Source organism: Thyridium curvatum (genome assembly GCF_004353045.1).
Source record: "Thyridium curvatum strain D216 chromosome Unknown NODE_64_length_252902_cov_84.359145, whole genome shotgun sequence".
NCBI lineage: Eukaryota > Fungi > Ascomycota > Sordariomycetes > Thyridiales > Thyridiaceae > Thyridium > Thyridium curvatum.
In genome coordinates, this window is record NW_022156819.1 from 201,733 (window position 1) to 216,514 (window position 14,782).

Here is a 14,782-nt window from a genome sequence, read left to right on the forward strand (position 1 = left end):
TCGCTGCTTATTGAAAGCCTTTCTGCACAGATCACTGTTTCAGTAATGCACGCATGTAGTTCGTATCGCCTCCACCAGATCGGCGAATGTATTGATTTGTCTAACCACCCGTTTTGTACGGAATAAACCAGTCCGTCTCCCAAGACAAAGAACAAAACAATCCCAAGGTCTATCATGAAAACTTATGACAACCTCAAGATCTTCTGCAACAAAGTATTTGCTGCAGATATAGCAAACATCGCTATCAATGTGCCGACGCCATATTCGTGCCGCGGCGCTCCTCCCAAACACACATATGCCATGATGGGGTATATCTGAAAGGTCGTCGAAAACCCTCAAAGACGAGCAGAGAAAACATCTCTCCCCTTTCCTCCATGAACGCCATTGCCATGCATCATTTTCGACAGAGCCGGAAAATAAATCAGAAAAAAAGCAAATAGACATTGTCTTCGTTTATGTCCCATATTCGCAATGGACATCTTGCTCACCCCCCTAAATATGCCTGCCTCTTCTTTATGCAGGTAAAAAAAGCCCTCCCCGTCTCCCTGTTCTCACCCATCGTAGATCGATGTCGATGACTCCTTCATCCGCTCATTCTGCTCATGGTACCATTGAGCACCTTCATCTAGAGCCTTGATAGTCTCTCTCAAGTCGCCCAGGATACGCTCTGCCTCGGCAGGATCCCAGGCCTTCTTCTGCTTCTTCAGGCCCGTCGGAGAGCCCTCTCCGCGGCCGGCATCATCCGATTCATCTTCTGCATCCATTGATCGCTTCCTCTTGCTACCTTGGGGAGATGACGACGACGTCGGCGGTGGCTGTTTGCTCGAAGAAATGCTCCTCCTCAGGCGATCTGAGAGGCTTGCCCGTCCCTGCAGGTTCTCTGCAACATCTCCATTCTGTAGAGACAGGGACCTGCTGTGGGTCAAGAGAGGCATGCTGTTGCTGTTGACTAGAGCTTCGGGGACGTAACCGCCATCCGGAGTATGGACCAAGCCCATGGCACGCAAGCGCCAATGGTTGGACCGGATGTTGGACCGTCGCTCAGTAGTCTCACGAGCGGGCGGGGTGTTCTTGTAGGTGCGAGAGAAGTTCGTAGTTCTCGCAGAAAAGGAATGGCGGAAGTTAGAGGCTGACCCGGTTGGTGAATATGACCGATTCCTCGAAGGCTCGGATGCTGGCGGACTCATGCTAAGAGCTCGCTTCGCAGCGGCTCGGTTTGCTGCCATCCTGAGAGTCAACTTCGTCTTGGCCAGAGTGATAGGCTTATAGTCCTCCCGCGTGTTGACAGACTGTCGCTTTAGCACAGGTGTCGAGGGGATGGACTCTACTTCCGATGTGGGGGTTTCGGTGCGGACCGCTCGAGCTGCCGCTGCCTGCTCGTCCCGAACACCTTTGAGTACGCCCGTAGCGAGCATCGTCTCAGCAGAACTCAATCGGCTACGCCGGAGACTCGCTCTCGAGTCCACAGAAGCTCGAAGATCCTCAGTGAAGCTATTTCCGGAAAGACGTAGCTTCGCAGCTTCTTGCTCACGTGCGGCCCGGCGCTCAGCGGCCTTCGATTCCCGCCATGCTTTGGTGGTCTCGCGAACCTCGACCGCTCGTCGCTGCAGACGTCGTTCCCTGGCATTCTCACGCCAACGGTAGAAGAATTTGAGCCCAAGATTGTGATGTCGCCACTGCATCGCCTTTGCCAACGACTCGGCCTCTTCTTTCTCGCGACGGTTCTTCTCCTCTTGTTCGATGAAGCTCTCGTAGGCATCCTTGAGGATATGCTGAACCAATGCCCCCTGGAAATCTTGCAACAGACCGTCATCCCCGTTGACAAACCATTCGGTAAAGCTACCCATGGCATCAGATTTCTTTGTCGGCGCTGAGATCTTGGTGGGTTTTGCCAAGGCTTGCTTCGGAGGGTCATTTTGTGGTTCATGCTGCTCTGAGTTGGCAGATTGGGCAGCCGGCTCCTGGGGAGGGCGATCTTCGCCTGTTCGAGCTGCGGAAAGACCAGACAGTTGTTTTGTCGAGTCGGCTGTCGTCGTCGGCGAAGCAGCTGGCACCTTCGGTTGACTAGCCTCAATATCGGACGAAGCTTTATTGACGGTAGGCGGCGGCTTAGAAGCGTCACTAGCAAGGGTAGGGCTGCTTTGAGCTTGTAGAGATTTGCGACCGCCAGAAACGTTCTCGCTCCCGGCTGTTGGAGCTGCAGAAGAGATGCCTTTGTTCGCAAGTGAAGAACTTGCACTGAGTATACTGGTAGGCTTGGGTCCGCCAATTGAGCCAGGTTCTCGTGGTGCAAAGATACCCATCTGAGAGTCATTTGCAGGAGGGCCGGGCTGCTGCGCACGGGGTATAGAATCCGTTGCCTTTGTTGTCGATATTGACGGCGCGGACGCGGGGCCGGCAGTGGTGATAGGAGGCGATATCTGGATCTTGGGCGGCTGTGTGGTATTCTTCCCAGCCAAGGGGGCATCGAGAGACGGCTTCGTGGAGGTGGATGGTTGGGTGTGAGACGACTTGGAAAAGGGGTTTGCGCTCACGTGAGGTTTGTTCGATGTATGCTGCTTTCCGTCCTGCGGAATAAAAAGGCTCTCCTCGTCTTGACTAATGGGCTCACTGACTTCCTTAACAGCAGCAGCTTCTTCTTTCTCAGACGCTACTGATTCCTCGAAAACAGTGGTGTGAATGATTTCTGGAAGACTATGGTTGCCTCGCTTCTTCTCAACTAGGTTATGAGAGAAGGATTGTCGAACGGTCGGCTCAGCAATCTCGCTCTGTCTCTCGAGCAGTAGATAAGAGTTGTCGTGCCCATCCGAAGACCACGAGAGGCCGTGTTGATTCACGAACTCGATAGTCTCCTCAGTAGTGTCGAATCTGAGTAGCTCGTGGACTGCGGCGACAGTGACATCCTTTGGCGCATCCCGACTTCTTGAATATGCGCGGATCAGGTTGTTGAGGATGTTTCGACGGACTTTGAGGAAATGGGTTTCGGCTAGGCAGGCCATAGTGTACGACACATCCGGCCCCTCGACAATGCGAAAGAAGGTGACATACGCATCAAGAGCAGAAGCTTGCGGCTCTCCAGGTCGTAGTGGGCCAGTACGATCCCGGGCAGTCTTCAACGCTTGCGACATGGACGTAGCCAAATGCAAGTCATTGGAAGAGACCCACAGATCCTGGTTCCATTCCATTGACTTCTGTTCAATGTTGGGATCGGAGAGATGCTGGAGGACGAAGTAGGCGCGGAACTCTGCCTCGTTCTCGCATTTGATGCCCTTCACTCTGCAGTCATCATATGCCTCCATAAGAGACAACAGGGACTTGGTGAATTGCTCTTTCTCCTGAGCTTCGGAGAAATCATCCGCCGCGAAGTCTTTCTGGGAAAGGAGGTGCAATGCGGTGATATGAAAGCGAGAGATGTTTTCCAGACAGTAGACCATGTTTTTCATGTCCTTTGGAGACATCATGGAATGGAAAACAAAATCTCTGCGGATGGCTCGAGTTCGGTCCCAGAGAAAATTGTGCATAGCGGGAAGCTTCTCATCGTCGTCAATCATGCGGTCAATGAGATAGTCCAAGGTACGCCGTAGTGCAGCTGTCGAACGAACATCCATTGGTAGCGGAGCTTCCTGACCCGCAGCAGAACGGGCCAATGCCTTCACCATGAGAGGCATTGATGCACAGAGAGTACCATCGGCGGCAGCTTCCTTTTCCGGCATCTTGACGTCGTGCTGAACGATACGTGTGATCTTCTCGAACTCCGGGCACATTTCTTCGCAGATGCCCTTGAAGACAATGGCCTCCTTGAGGGTTTTCTTGACATCTGGGTCGTCGATCAGCTTGGCACGAATGAGTGAGGCGCGGACAGCCTCGCGGTGCTGCTTGAAAGCTTCGCGGAACTTTTCAGCATCGTTCCGTTTGGATGGGTTGCCCAGATGGTTTGGACAAGTCATAGGTATGATGCCGTCTTTACGAAGATGCTCGTAGATTTTCTTGGCATAGTCGCTCAGCTCCGAGTCAACTGCCGCTGGAAGAGCAGGGTTTGGAGGAGCGATTGTTGAGAAGGGCGTCCCCGTCGACTTCTTCGTCGCAGTGTCATCGCGCTGGGCAAAGATGTTCTTTCGTTTGCGCGCACCGTCAACTGTGTGCGAAGCAGAGGTGCCGCTGTCGGCTGCCTGTGGTGTGGGCACTGCAAACCCTGAAGTCATGGACTTGCTCTGTGTAGCAGGTGAAGGACCGGCAGGTTGGGTAGGTTGACCAAAGGATGGCTTTGCTTGCATGGCCGAACCGTTCATCGCGGCTGATAGGGTAGCCTTACTCGTTGGTTGAGTAAACGGGTTGGAAGAAAGTCCACCGTTTGACAGCGGAGCGCTTGGTAGCGGCAATTGCGAGGGAGTAGAGGGTGTGCTTTGTGTAGGAAATAGTGATGCGGCAGTGAACGGGTTGGACGTCGTCATCTGAGGTGCAGGTGAACTCTGCAGTGAGCTTGGAGTACCAAACCCGGTGAAAGGTTTGATCTGGGCGCTTGGCAGAATAGACTGCTGCCCGATGGTATCCATGGTTGCTGGCTGGTTTGACGCAGTCGAAGGAGCCACCGATGCAAATGGGTTTGCCGCACTCGGGGGCTGAGATGATGCAGCAAAAGGATTCACAGGATTCTGTGTCAGTGCTGCGAATGGGTTTGCCGGCGTGGCTGCCGATTGTGGCACCACGCCAGTGGGCTGGCCGAAGCCGCCGAACGGGTTGGAAGGTGCGGATTGGGCAGCCGACGCGAAAGGGTTCGGGGCCGGAGCCGTGGCTGGTGCGGGATTGTCTGACATCTCGGCATCTGGGGTGTGGATTGTTAGTTGATCCATGGCAATTTGGATCCTCTCAACCTCCGGTTCGTCAGCCACCATCCGAGCCGAGATCTGGGTAATATCCCAGTCCTGGTCGTTGGCCAGTAGTAGCTCATCCACAAAGTTGAGCTCTGCTCCGCTCCATCCAGTCTGATCAACTGGCTCACGCCAATGTATGAAATGGAACAGAGGTGCGGCGGGTGGTGAGGAGGTTGAAGAAGCAGAGGAAGGTGAGGAGAAAGAAAAAGAGGAGGAGGAGGAGGAGGTGGTGCCGGAACTGGTAGATGTTGCGGACGAAGAGAACGACGAGGCAACCGAAGTGGTAGATGCGGCCAAAGAAGAAGAGGTAGAGGAAGCCAGGGGAGAGGAGGGCAAGGAGGATGACGAGGCCGTTCCCGTCAGCTTCCTCTTCTGTGCGGGACCTTGCGGTTGCTGCTCGTCACGAGTGTCTGGTTGCTTGTCCCAGCCATCGTCGGCGAAGGCGCTCTTATTGATTGGCTGGAAGACTTGGCCATCTCGCGTGACGACGTTGAGCAGAAGTAACGGGGCCATCTCGAAGTTCAACTTGACAACTTGAGGGTTGATGCAAGACTTACTTGTTGTTTGCGGAAACAAGACAAGTTTGGAAGAGGATGAGAGGAAGAGAGAGAGAGAGTCAAGCAGATTGAAAGAGAGTGTGCAAGGAGATTGAGAGAGAGTGTGAAGGAGGATGGGGTTTAAAGAAGCTGGTGAGGGCAATATCTGAATAGAAATCAACTTCAATTCACTTACGGCTCAGTTTGCTGAATGGACTCTGACTTCGGACAGAGGACGTGACCCCATTGCTACCGCCAGAAAATGCCATTGTGGCTATTGTCGGGGCTGACCATTGGGCAGCGCGCTATTGAGTCGGTTGTCGTATATAGCCAAAGTTATAACTCATAATGATCGAGAGACCCGTAATGGTTCAATAGCAAGTAATTATCGAGTGTTGCAGTCGACTTTGGCGGCGGTATGGCGATTATCACGGCGTGCGAGATCACGGCTCTTGGTGTTGAGAGCGAACAACTGCATCGCGACGAAGTACCAAGCTGGGGCCGCATGCGGTATTTTGCCGCGTCTTACCGCCCATGCTAGCGCAGGCGGTCAGAACCTAGGGTGGCCCAAGCTTCACTCAGCTGACCCCACTTGATCCTGCGACCTGGCAGGCAAGGTGGAAGCAGGCAAGCAAGTAAAGGGAAATCCGTTTACTCGATGAGCCAAGTAATGAGTGAAATGAGGAGAAATACCTATCTCGGCGCTGTACAGTCTGTGCCGTCTATCATAACTCATTGGCCGCGATGGACCAACGCAGGCACCCAGTCACACATACATGCCTATGACACGACCAGCCAAGGGCGAACATGCTGCAAGTAGCGGGTATCTATGTATGAATTCATGAAATCTTGTATATGGACCGATCGGGTCCACAAACTATCAGAGACTGTCTCTATTTTCCTCTTACGACTTGTAGCGGCTGGGTATCCTAGCCGGGCCTAACCCCTTCCTGATTTCTGCCAGCTGCTCCAGGCCGGTCTGGTATTTCCCCTTTTTGATGTGCTTCTTACCCGAAGCCGAGTAGTTTCCCAAGAAGTCATCTAGGATGTTGTCAAAGTCCGCCCTCAGCGGGCCTTGAACGCTAGACACCGAGGAAACGGCCGATACAGATCCAACATCGTCCATGTCTGCATTGTACTCCTCTTCGATCTTGTCGAATCTCGCATCGAGAATACCGAGCTGCTCGGTGCGCACTAGGGATGAGGATGTCATCGAGTAGCCGGACTGGTTGGTGAGCGCACCCTTCCTCTTCTTGCGCCGCCCGCCATTGGTAGTAGTGGTCCAGATCGACGACTGAAGCTCTGAATGTGAAGGCGCGGCTGCTCTGCTCACAGTCTTTTGATCTTTCTTGAATTTTTTGAAATCTTCCAGCCAGTCCTCAGATGGGCCTTGAGATGGCTGGGCAGTAGCACTCGTATCAACGAGATCTGGCACCTCGTTGCTGTCCCTGTACTCCTTCGCCGGTTTTGCTGTGTCGTCAGACTCCCAGCCATCGTCCTCGAAATCAGGGTGTGATGCGTCAAACTCATATTCGTCGATCTCGGTCCCATCCTTAGCCAGTTCCTGGAAGACATCATCATCGTCGTCTACGTATGCCTCATCCTCCAACGCTTCCAGGACCTCTCGTAACCGCGGATCCATATCCGGCTGGAGTCCAGCGATGGCATCGGGCACATCTTGTTGGGCCTGATAGGTCGCTCTTTGCAGGTTCTTGGAGGGTAGTATATCCTCATCGAGCAGATCCTCGGATTTATCCTTCAGCTCCATCTCGCGGAGGGCGTCTTCGAGCGACTGTTTCGCCTTACCCTTGCCCTTGTTTTGGTTCGCGGTCGATTCAACGAAGACCACTTCTCCTGAGCCCGTACCAAGTTCCCGGAGATGTTGCATGTAGTCATACTCGGTGTCATCAAAGTAGACGCCATAGTTGGCTGCCTCGCCCTCGTTCTCGCGGATCTCTTCCGCCTCAGAGCCGAGCTCCGAGGCTAGGTCGCCTAGTTTCTTGACTTTGGATGCATTTCCCAGCTGGGTGGGGTTGAGCACCATAGAAGGCGCCGATTCATCGTGGATGAGAGGATCGTTCTGAGGTCGGTGGACAAGCGTGAAGTGTGAAGCGTTCTTCTTATCACTGGATGGAGAAGTCAATAAAGGGCTTTAGTTGCATGAAAGAGATAGTAGGGAACTACTCACATCCACTTGCGGCGCGCCATGATGATGCAGTACCTTGAAGGAAGTCGAAGGGATCAGTGCAGTGGACGGGGGTATTGAGTTATATGAGTAGTGACAGGTCTCGAGTCTTCGTTTTTCCTGTTGCTGAATAGAAAGATCAAAGATATCAAATCGCACATCTGACGGTGTCGCCCAGAGGCGGCGAGTGCGGGCATCCTTGCGATAAAAAATAATTCTGCGGGGACTAATGCTATCGTTATCTTATCGGCCCAGTCTAGCCCTCAGAAATGCTGTTTGGTAGTGGATTTTGCCAGCGTAGTACCACCAAAATTCCAGGTTTTGGTGAGAATTTTGCCCCGCCATTAATCAGCGACTGTTGCGCCCGCCTGAATTTATCTATTCACTAGTAGCGATCGAAGTCTTGGATCGCATTGGTGCATTCAACTTCCCAACTTCCTTTTCAACTTCCAGCATCACACGTCCCAGGGAAGAGGGAAAACATTTTCGTATCTGGCGACCGCGGCGTCAGTGAAACCAACACACTGTTCTATATTCGATACTCTGTTGCACATTCCACGGCTACGTCGATAGCCTGCCTGGCAAGATGGTTCTCGCCAAATCCAAGAATGCCGTCGGGCTCGGCAACACGTTGATGAACGATCGCTTTGGCAAAGGCAAAGGGTCCGACAGGAGGAGAGGAGGAGCCATCACCCGTACGAATCATACTACGGGCGAACAGGTATGCATTTCTCCATACTATGTATCTCCTGCAATGCAGCTAACGTCGGATCCAAATAGTATGTCACCAATGCCAAAGAAGAGGCTGGCTGGGTAAAGATGCGCTCAGTCACCGAGCAGGGTGCGCTAGACGAATTTCTTGCTACTGCAGAGCTCGCCGGGACCGATTTTACCGCCGAGAAGATGAACAATGTCAAGATCATTCATGTCGACCAAAAGAACCCGTACCTGCTCTCTGCTAAAGAGGAACGAGTCGCGATCAGAAAGCACAAGGACCTCAAGTCGAACTTGACTGTTCCGAGACGTCCTCACTGGGATTCGTCGACATCACCAGAGCAACTGGACCACCTAGAAAGAGAGAGCTTTCTCAATTGGAGGCGAGGGCTGGCGGAGCTGCAAGAGAATCAGGACTTGCTCATGACTCCTTTTGAACGAAACCTTGAGGTGTGGAGACAGCTCTGGAGAGTCATCGAACGATCGGACTTGGTTGTCCAGATTGTAGACGCCAGGAACCCACTCCTCTTCAGATCCGAAGACCTCGAGCTCTATGTCAAGGACGTGGACCCACGGAAGGAAAATCTCCTACTGATCAACAAGGCTGACATGATGACTGATCGACAAAGAGAGGCATGGGCGCGGTATCTCAAAGACGCCAAAATTTCTTATAAGTTCTTTTCTGCTCATCTGGCGAAAGAAGCGAACGAGGCGAGGCAGTTTGAAGATGAGCAGACGGATGAAGAGTCCCAAGATGGCGATGAGGCCCGGGACGGAGGCGCACAGCTGGACCAGGAGAGCGAGCCGGACTCTGACGCCGAGGAAGAAGACGATTATGACGTCCAGGGTCCTGCACCAGAGAGCAGCCGCAGTCGCAGAGCAGACGAGGATGACCTTGACACAACTATTCTCACTGTCGACGAGCTGGAGGATTTGTTCCTGTCGCACGCACCGGAGAACGCAGGTATGCAGCAAAGACCAAAAAAACCTCGTTGCGTGAAAATCGCCGCTGACACTCATCTTAGACCCCAACCATAAGCTTCAGATTGGCCTTGTCGGTTATCCAAATGTCGGTAAATCGTCTACAATCAACGCCCTCATCGGAGCGAAGAAGGTCTCCGTATCTTCAACGCCTGGAAAGACGAAGCATTTCCAGACCATACACCTGAGCGAGAAGGTGATTCTTTGTGATTGCCCCGGCCTAGTCTTCCCCAATTTCGCAACAACCAAGGCCGATTTGGTCTGCAATGGCGTTCTTCCAATCGACCAGCTGAGAGAGTTCACCGGTCCTGCTGGCCTCGTTGCCCTAAGGATACCGCAACATTTTCTCGAAGCCGTCTACGGCATACAAATCCGCATTCGGCCATTCGAAGAGGGCGGTACCGGTATTCCAACAGCCGAAGAATTGTTGTCGTCTTATGCACGCGCTCGTGGTTTCACCAAGACTGGACTGGGTCAACCAGATGAGTCAAGAGCTGCGCGATACATCCTGAAGGACTATGTCAATGGCAAGCTGCTGTACTGCCACCCGCCGCCAGGCGATGTCGATCCGGACGATTTCAACAGCGAGCTGTACGACGATGCCCATTTGCCAGAAAAGCGGCGGGGCGCGCTTTCCCATGCAATGGAGACAATGTCCGTTGCTGGAGATGATGCGACATCTGTAGCAGACTCTGACTTCATTCCCTTGCCGGCTGGCCCGAAGTCACAGACACTGGACAAGACATTCTTCGCGAGTGGTAGTAGAAGCGGAGGCCATCTGAATAGGCCCTTCAACTACAAGTACACAGAGCAGGGGAGTGCGGACAGGAAGCAGCTTACTGGGAGGAAGGCCAAGGCCATGTTCGCCCTGGAGAATGGACTGGACCCGAAGGAGATGCAATTCGCGTCGAGTAAAAAGCACTTCAAAGGAGGACCAAAGAAGGCAAAAGTTAAGAAGCGTGTCAACAAGCTTGGGGATGATTAAGAAGCTGAAGAGTCTAGAGTAGCTCCCGGAGGGTAGATCTTGGGACCTAATATACCCCTAAATCATCAATATTACTTTCCACGCTGGCTTGTTCCGCATTTTTGTGCCAGAAGCGTCAAGAGCTTGACGACTATTCCCGGACTGTGTACTTGAAATGAAATCGAAACGTCCAATATGGCAGGGCTGAGGGAGGGAATAATGCCCAAATTCAGGGGCTTCTCGCGAGAGCAGTCATAGCATTAAGGTTGTGTTGCAATGACCCCCCCCCCCCCCACCTGGGCGTATTAGGCGCACGGCCCTTGATCAACCAGAACCTCCGACATCCGTATCCATGCCCCGTACATTGATTTCACCCTCTATCCCAACCTCCAACCATTACGCTGCGCATCCAAGCCAACCAACTCGCAATTGTGTAGTCAGACCTGCCAAAAAAGAAGCCCGAAGCTGTTCCAAAGCCGTACCTAGTCTCAAGGCGTCAGCCTTGCAGCCAGCTCGCCACGCGTCGCGTCGAGCTGCCATGCACTAGATATCGAACTAATCGACTCAACACAAATGCGCCAACATGGCGAATCGTTACGGCGCATCTTTCCGCAACGGGAATGGGTACGGCAACTTTGGTCGACAGCAGGACAGACAGCAGGATGATGGCGATTACGATCCGTACGGCGATGAATACAGAAGCGACCGATATGGCTCCTCGGCCCCACGGGAGGTGGCTTCTCGGGGCCCTCCTCCCGCCCAGAGCTCCCGGCGTCAGCAGCAGCAACAGCAGCAACAACTGCAGGCGTCAAGGGGCTACGAGACGAGTGCCGAGAAGCAAATCGGCCAAGTTTTGGAGCATATCAAGGCGGAATGGCCCGCCATGTGCGAGAACGATTGCATTCCCGTGCAACTGGCGCTACAGCTGCTCGACCCCAGCTCCGTTGGACGCGCCCACGAGTACCGCGCTTTCCAGCAGACTCACCAGTACCTCCAAGACTCGCTGAAAAACATTGTGCACGACTATCACCAGGGTTTCAATAGCTCTATCGGCACGTTCCACAAGATCCAAGGCAGCATACAGGCGTCGCAGAAGAAGGTCCGCCAGCTCAAGGAGTCGTTGGCTTCATCCAAGACTGCGCTTTGCACAACGGATCCCGAGCTCAAGAAGCTTTACACTACCTCTCAGATGTACGATGACTTGCTCCAAACACTGGGCGAGCTGGAGGAGCTGCGGCAGGTGCCTGATCAACTCGAGGCGAGGATATCGGAGAAGCGCTTCCTCACGGCTGTCGAGGTGCTGCAAAACGCGCTGCGAAGGTTGCGGAAACCCGAACTTGACAACATCGGCGCATTGACCGAGCTGAGGAGTTATTTGGCGAATCAAGAGACCGCACTGATGGATATCCTGGTGGAGGAGCTTCACGAGCACTTGTATCTGAAGTCTCCTTACTGCCAGGAAAGATGGCAAAACTTGGCGAAGAATCAGGGGGCATACAGCGAGAACTTCTCAGATTCTGTAGCTGTTATGCCATTTCACATGGCCATGGACTCGATGGACTTCGAACAGGCAGTGCAGGAAGACCCGGGTCGAAATCCAGAAGCGGACACTTTCTACTACGTCACTCTGCTTGTCGAATCACTAAACAAGCTGGGCCGTCTGGAAAGTGCTGTCGAGCAGCTGAAGCAGAGACTTCCGGTTGAGCTTTTTGGCATCGTCAGTGAGACCGTCAATGAGATTGACCAAAAGCATCCAAGCTCGCTCAGGGGAGATATGGCCGGCTCACAGGGCCTGCACGTGTACGGCAGTCGAGAGACTCAGATGCGAGCAGACGTCATATACGACCTGCTCTGGTCACTTTATGGCAAATTCGAAGCTATTGCCGAAGGCCACCGTGTGTTCCACGAATACATCAAAGCACTTATACGCCGGGAGGGTTCCGGAAACAACATCGCCCTTCTAGGCAGCTTCAAAGAGTTGTGGAACCTCTACCAGAACGAGATCCGGTCTCTTTTGCACAACTACGTCACGACGGACGCCGACGTCTACCAATACAACTCGCAGAGGACGGGCGCTAATGGCAATGGCAAGATATCGACGTCTAGGGAGCATCTATTCAAGTTTGCCGAGGCAGACGCCAAATCCGTCGAAATGGCAACCGAGTACGAGGCCCTTGACGGCATCATTCGTGCCGCCGTGCCCGGCTTGACTAGCAATTCAAGGAAGGCAGGTGCTGATAAGAAAGCATCCCAAGCCGGAAGTCGGGCCTCCCTAGACAACTCGCGCAAGAGCGCTATAGCGTTCGAGAGCACGAGGCAGAACAGTGACATCTACAAGTCCCTTGTCGAGCCCAGTGTGTTCAACATGAGTCTTCTCCTCCCCCCTACTCTCGTCTTCCTCCAGAGACTCAAAAACATTGTACCACCTGGCTCAGATCTGGCGACGAGCACTTTGACTAGCTTTCTGGATAATTTCCTCGTTAATGTGTTTCAGCCGCAATTGGACGAGACACTGGGCAAGCTCAGCGACACAGTGTTTGGCGAGGCGGATGCCTTCCAGCAGGACTCGAACTGGAGTCAACTCGCCCGCAGGCCTGTGTTCAAGGGGTCAACCGCCTTTTTTGCTGTCGTTACGGCGTTCTGCCGGATGTTAGGCACGATTCCTCACGATCAAGCTCTAAGCTCCCTTATCATCACACAGATGATGCGGTATTACGATCGTTGTTTTGGCTGGTTTAAGGCACTAGTTACCAAGACTCAAGAGGAGGCATCGGACACGCAGACGTTGAGGGCATCTGCGCTCTTTGCGACGGAACCTGGCGAGATGCTCGAGACGATCAAGAATCTATGGACATCAGAGAACCTGGACAGAGAGCTTCTTGACAAAGAAATTGGGCTCCTCATAGTGCAAACCAACGAGAAGCGGCTTGGCATGTCCGATGTTATCTCGGACCGCGATACAATCTCCTCGCTCTGTTTGCTCTATACCAGCATGAAGTGGCTTGCTGTCAAGATCTCCAGCTTGCGCCACATCACGCGTCAGGATACCGACTCCTCGCGATCTAGCTTGTCCAAGCCAGAAAAGAGACGTTGGACGCTGCTGAACGACCCCAACAAGGCGACTGAGCAAGGACCTGTCTATCTGCCTATGACTCAGGAGACAGTGCAGTAAGTACCCTTAGCTTATTACCCTCGAAACAATTCACTGACGTCGCCCAGGTCCTTTGATAGTATCGTATCCTCGTACGAAGAACTCGCGGCTACATCACTCCTCACCCTCCACATGGAGATTCGATGCCGGATAGCCTACTCGCTCCGCGTCGCACTAGACCCGGAGACAGCACCCTACTTACTCGACCAGGACGTGAGCGAGCCGGACCCGGAGATCCTGTCGCTCAACTCTGAGCTGGTAGTGTATGACGAGACAGTTACGAGCTACCTCCGAGACCGCGAGGTGGCCTTCATCCGCACCGGTCTGGGCCTCCTCATCAACACCTACCTCGTCACCAACGCGCCCATGACATCGCCCATGAACAATAAGGGCTGCAGCCGCATGCAGCTCAACATTCTGGTCCTGCAGCAGAACCTCAAGAACATCGAGGAAGGGGTCAATCTCGCGCGCGCGGCTAACTACTACGCGCTGTTTGACCAGGGCCCCGATGCCATCGTGGAGAAGGCAAAGGCTGACGCCGCCGCCGCGGCGAGCGGTGAGAAGGACGCAAGCGGCGATGACGCCGAGAAGTTTACGTACGACGAGCTGAAAGCCCTGGTCGAGTTGTACTACTCGGAGCAGCTGTCGAATCCGGAGAGGGGCATTGAGAATGCCGCGAGGAGGCAAATGGCGGACAAGCTGCTGGGGCTGAGCGAGCACATGTGGCAAAGCTGAAAGGCGATATCATTTGTAACCAGGTCGAGACCTTGGAGCGGGAGTCGTTCTTTGGCGTTTACGGATGGGCTTCCGAGCCGTGCATGGGCAATGTGAATGTTCCGTTACGTGGCAAATGATGGTGTTGCAGTTCAAGTATTTGGGACAGAGAGGTGATATCAACATGATCTACATTGCTTCCAACGAGTAATCGTCAGGTGCAAAGCCTTCGATCAATGAATGGTCGACGAAAGCTGCATTTGCCACCGGTGTGTGTTCCACTTGAGCCTCATATTAAATCGCGGCTGTTACTACAATTGAAGCGAAGTACCTATATCAACGCGAGGCATGAATAATAGCGGCAGAAGGCAGCTTCTTGGAGCCTGTGATATGCATACGCATAAATAGATTTAGGACACAGCTGGACCCCCCTGAAAGCCTCACGTTGGTAGTAGAAGAGCTGATGGTTGGCTAGCACTGTTCGTGGGCCGGAGCTTCTCTCGCGAGTCGTGTTCGTCATGGTGTGGCGTCGAATAGAGTTCACAGCAAGGCGGTGCAAGTTTATCTGAACCACGGGACGCCTCAAAGGCAAGGGCCGAGACGAGACGGGAGGCCGGCCGGAAGTGAGACCTGGGGCTGGGTTGTTCTGCTGTCGATCTTCTACGG

General features: G+C 53.5%; 3 protein-coding genes across 3 annotated transcripts; 2 read left to right on the forward strand and 1 right to left on the reverse strand.

The window, feature by feature from the left end:
• Positions 1-551: 551 nt before the first annotated feature.
• E0L32_009154 (uncharacterized protein) lies at positions 552-7,615 on the reverse strand (the record flags this gene model as incomplete). Its single annotated transcript, XM_031144087.1, has 5 exons — positions 552-5,557; positions 5,604-5,712; positions 6,184-6,217; positions 6,316-7,533; positions 7,596-7,615. 5 exons carry the CDS (start codon positions 7,613-7,615, stop codon positions 552-554), a joined length of 6,387 nt encoding a protein of 2,128 aa, XP_030991392.1.
• A 563-nt stretch (positions 7,616-8,178) lies between these two features.
• E0L32_009155 (uncharacterized protein) lies at positions 8,179-10,272 on the forward strand (the record flags this gene model as incomplete). The annotated part of the gene is made up of 3 exons (XM_031144089.1): positions 8,179-8,313; positions 8,373-9,270; positions 9,332-10,272. The coding sequence occupies 3 exons, from the start codon at positions 8,179-8,181 to the stop codon at positions 10,270-10,272; spliced, it is 1,974 nt and encodes a 657-aa protein (XP_030991393.1).
• Positions 10,273-10,834: 562 nt separating this feature from the next.
• E0L32_009156 (uncharacterized protein) lies at positions 10,835-14,137 on the forward strand (the record flags this gene model as incomplete). The annotated part of the gene is made up of 2 exons (XM_031144090.1): positions 10,835-13,419; positions 13,471-14,137. 2 exons carry the CDS (start codon positions 10,835-10,837, stop codon positions 14,135-14,137), a joined length of 3,252 nt encoding a protein of 1,083 aa, XP_030991394.1.
• Between the last annotated feature and the right edge of the window lie 645 nt (positions 14,138-14,782).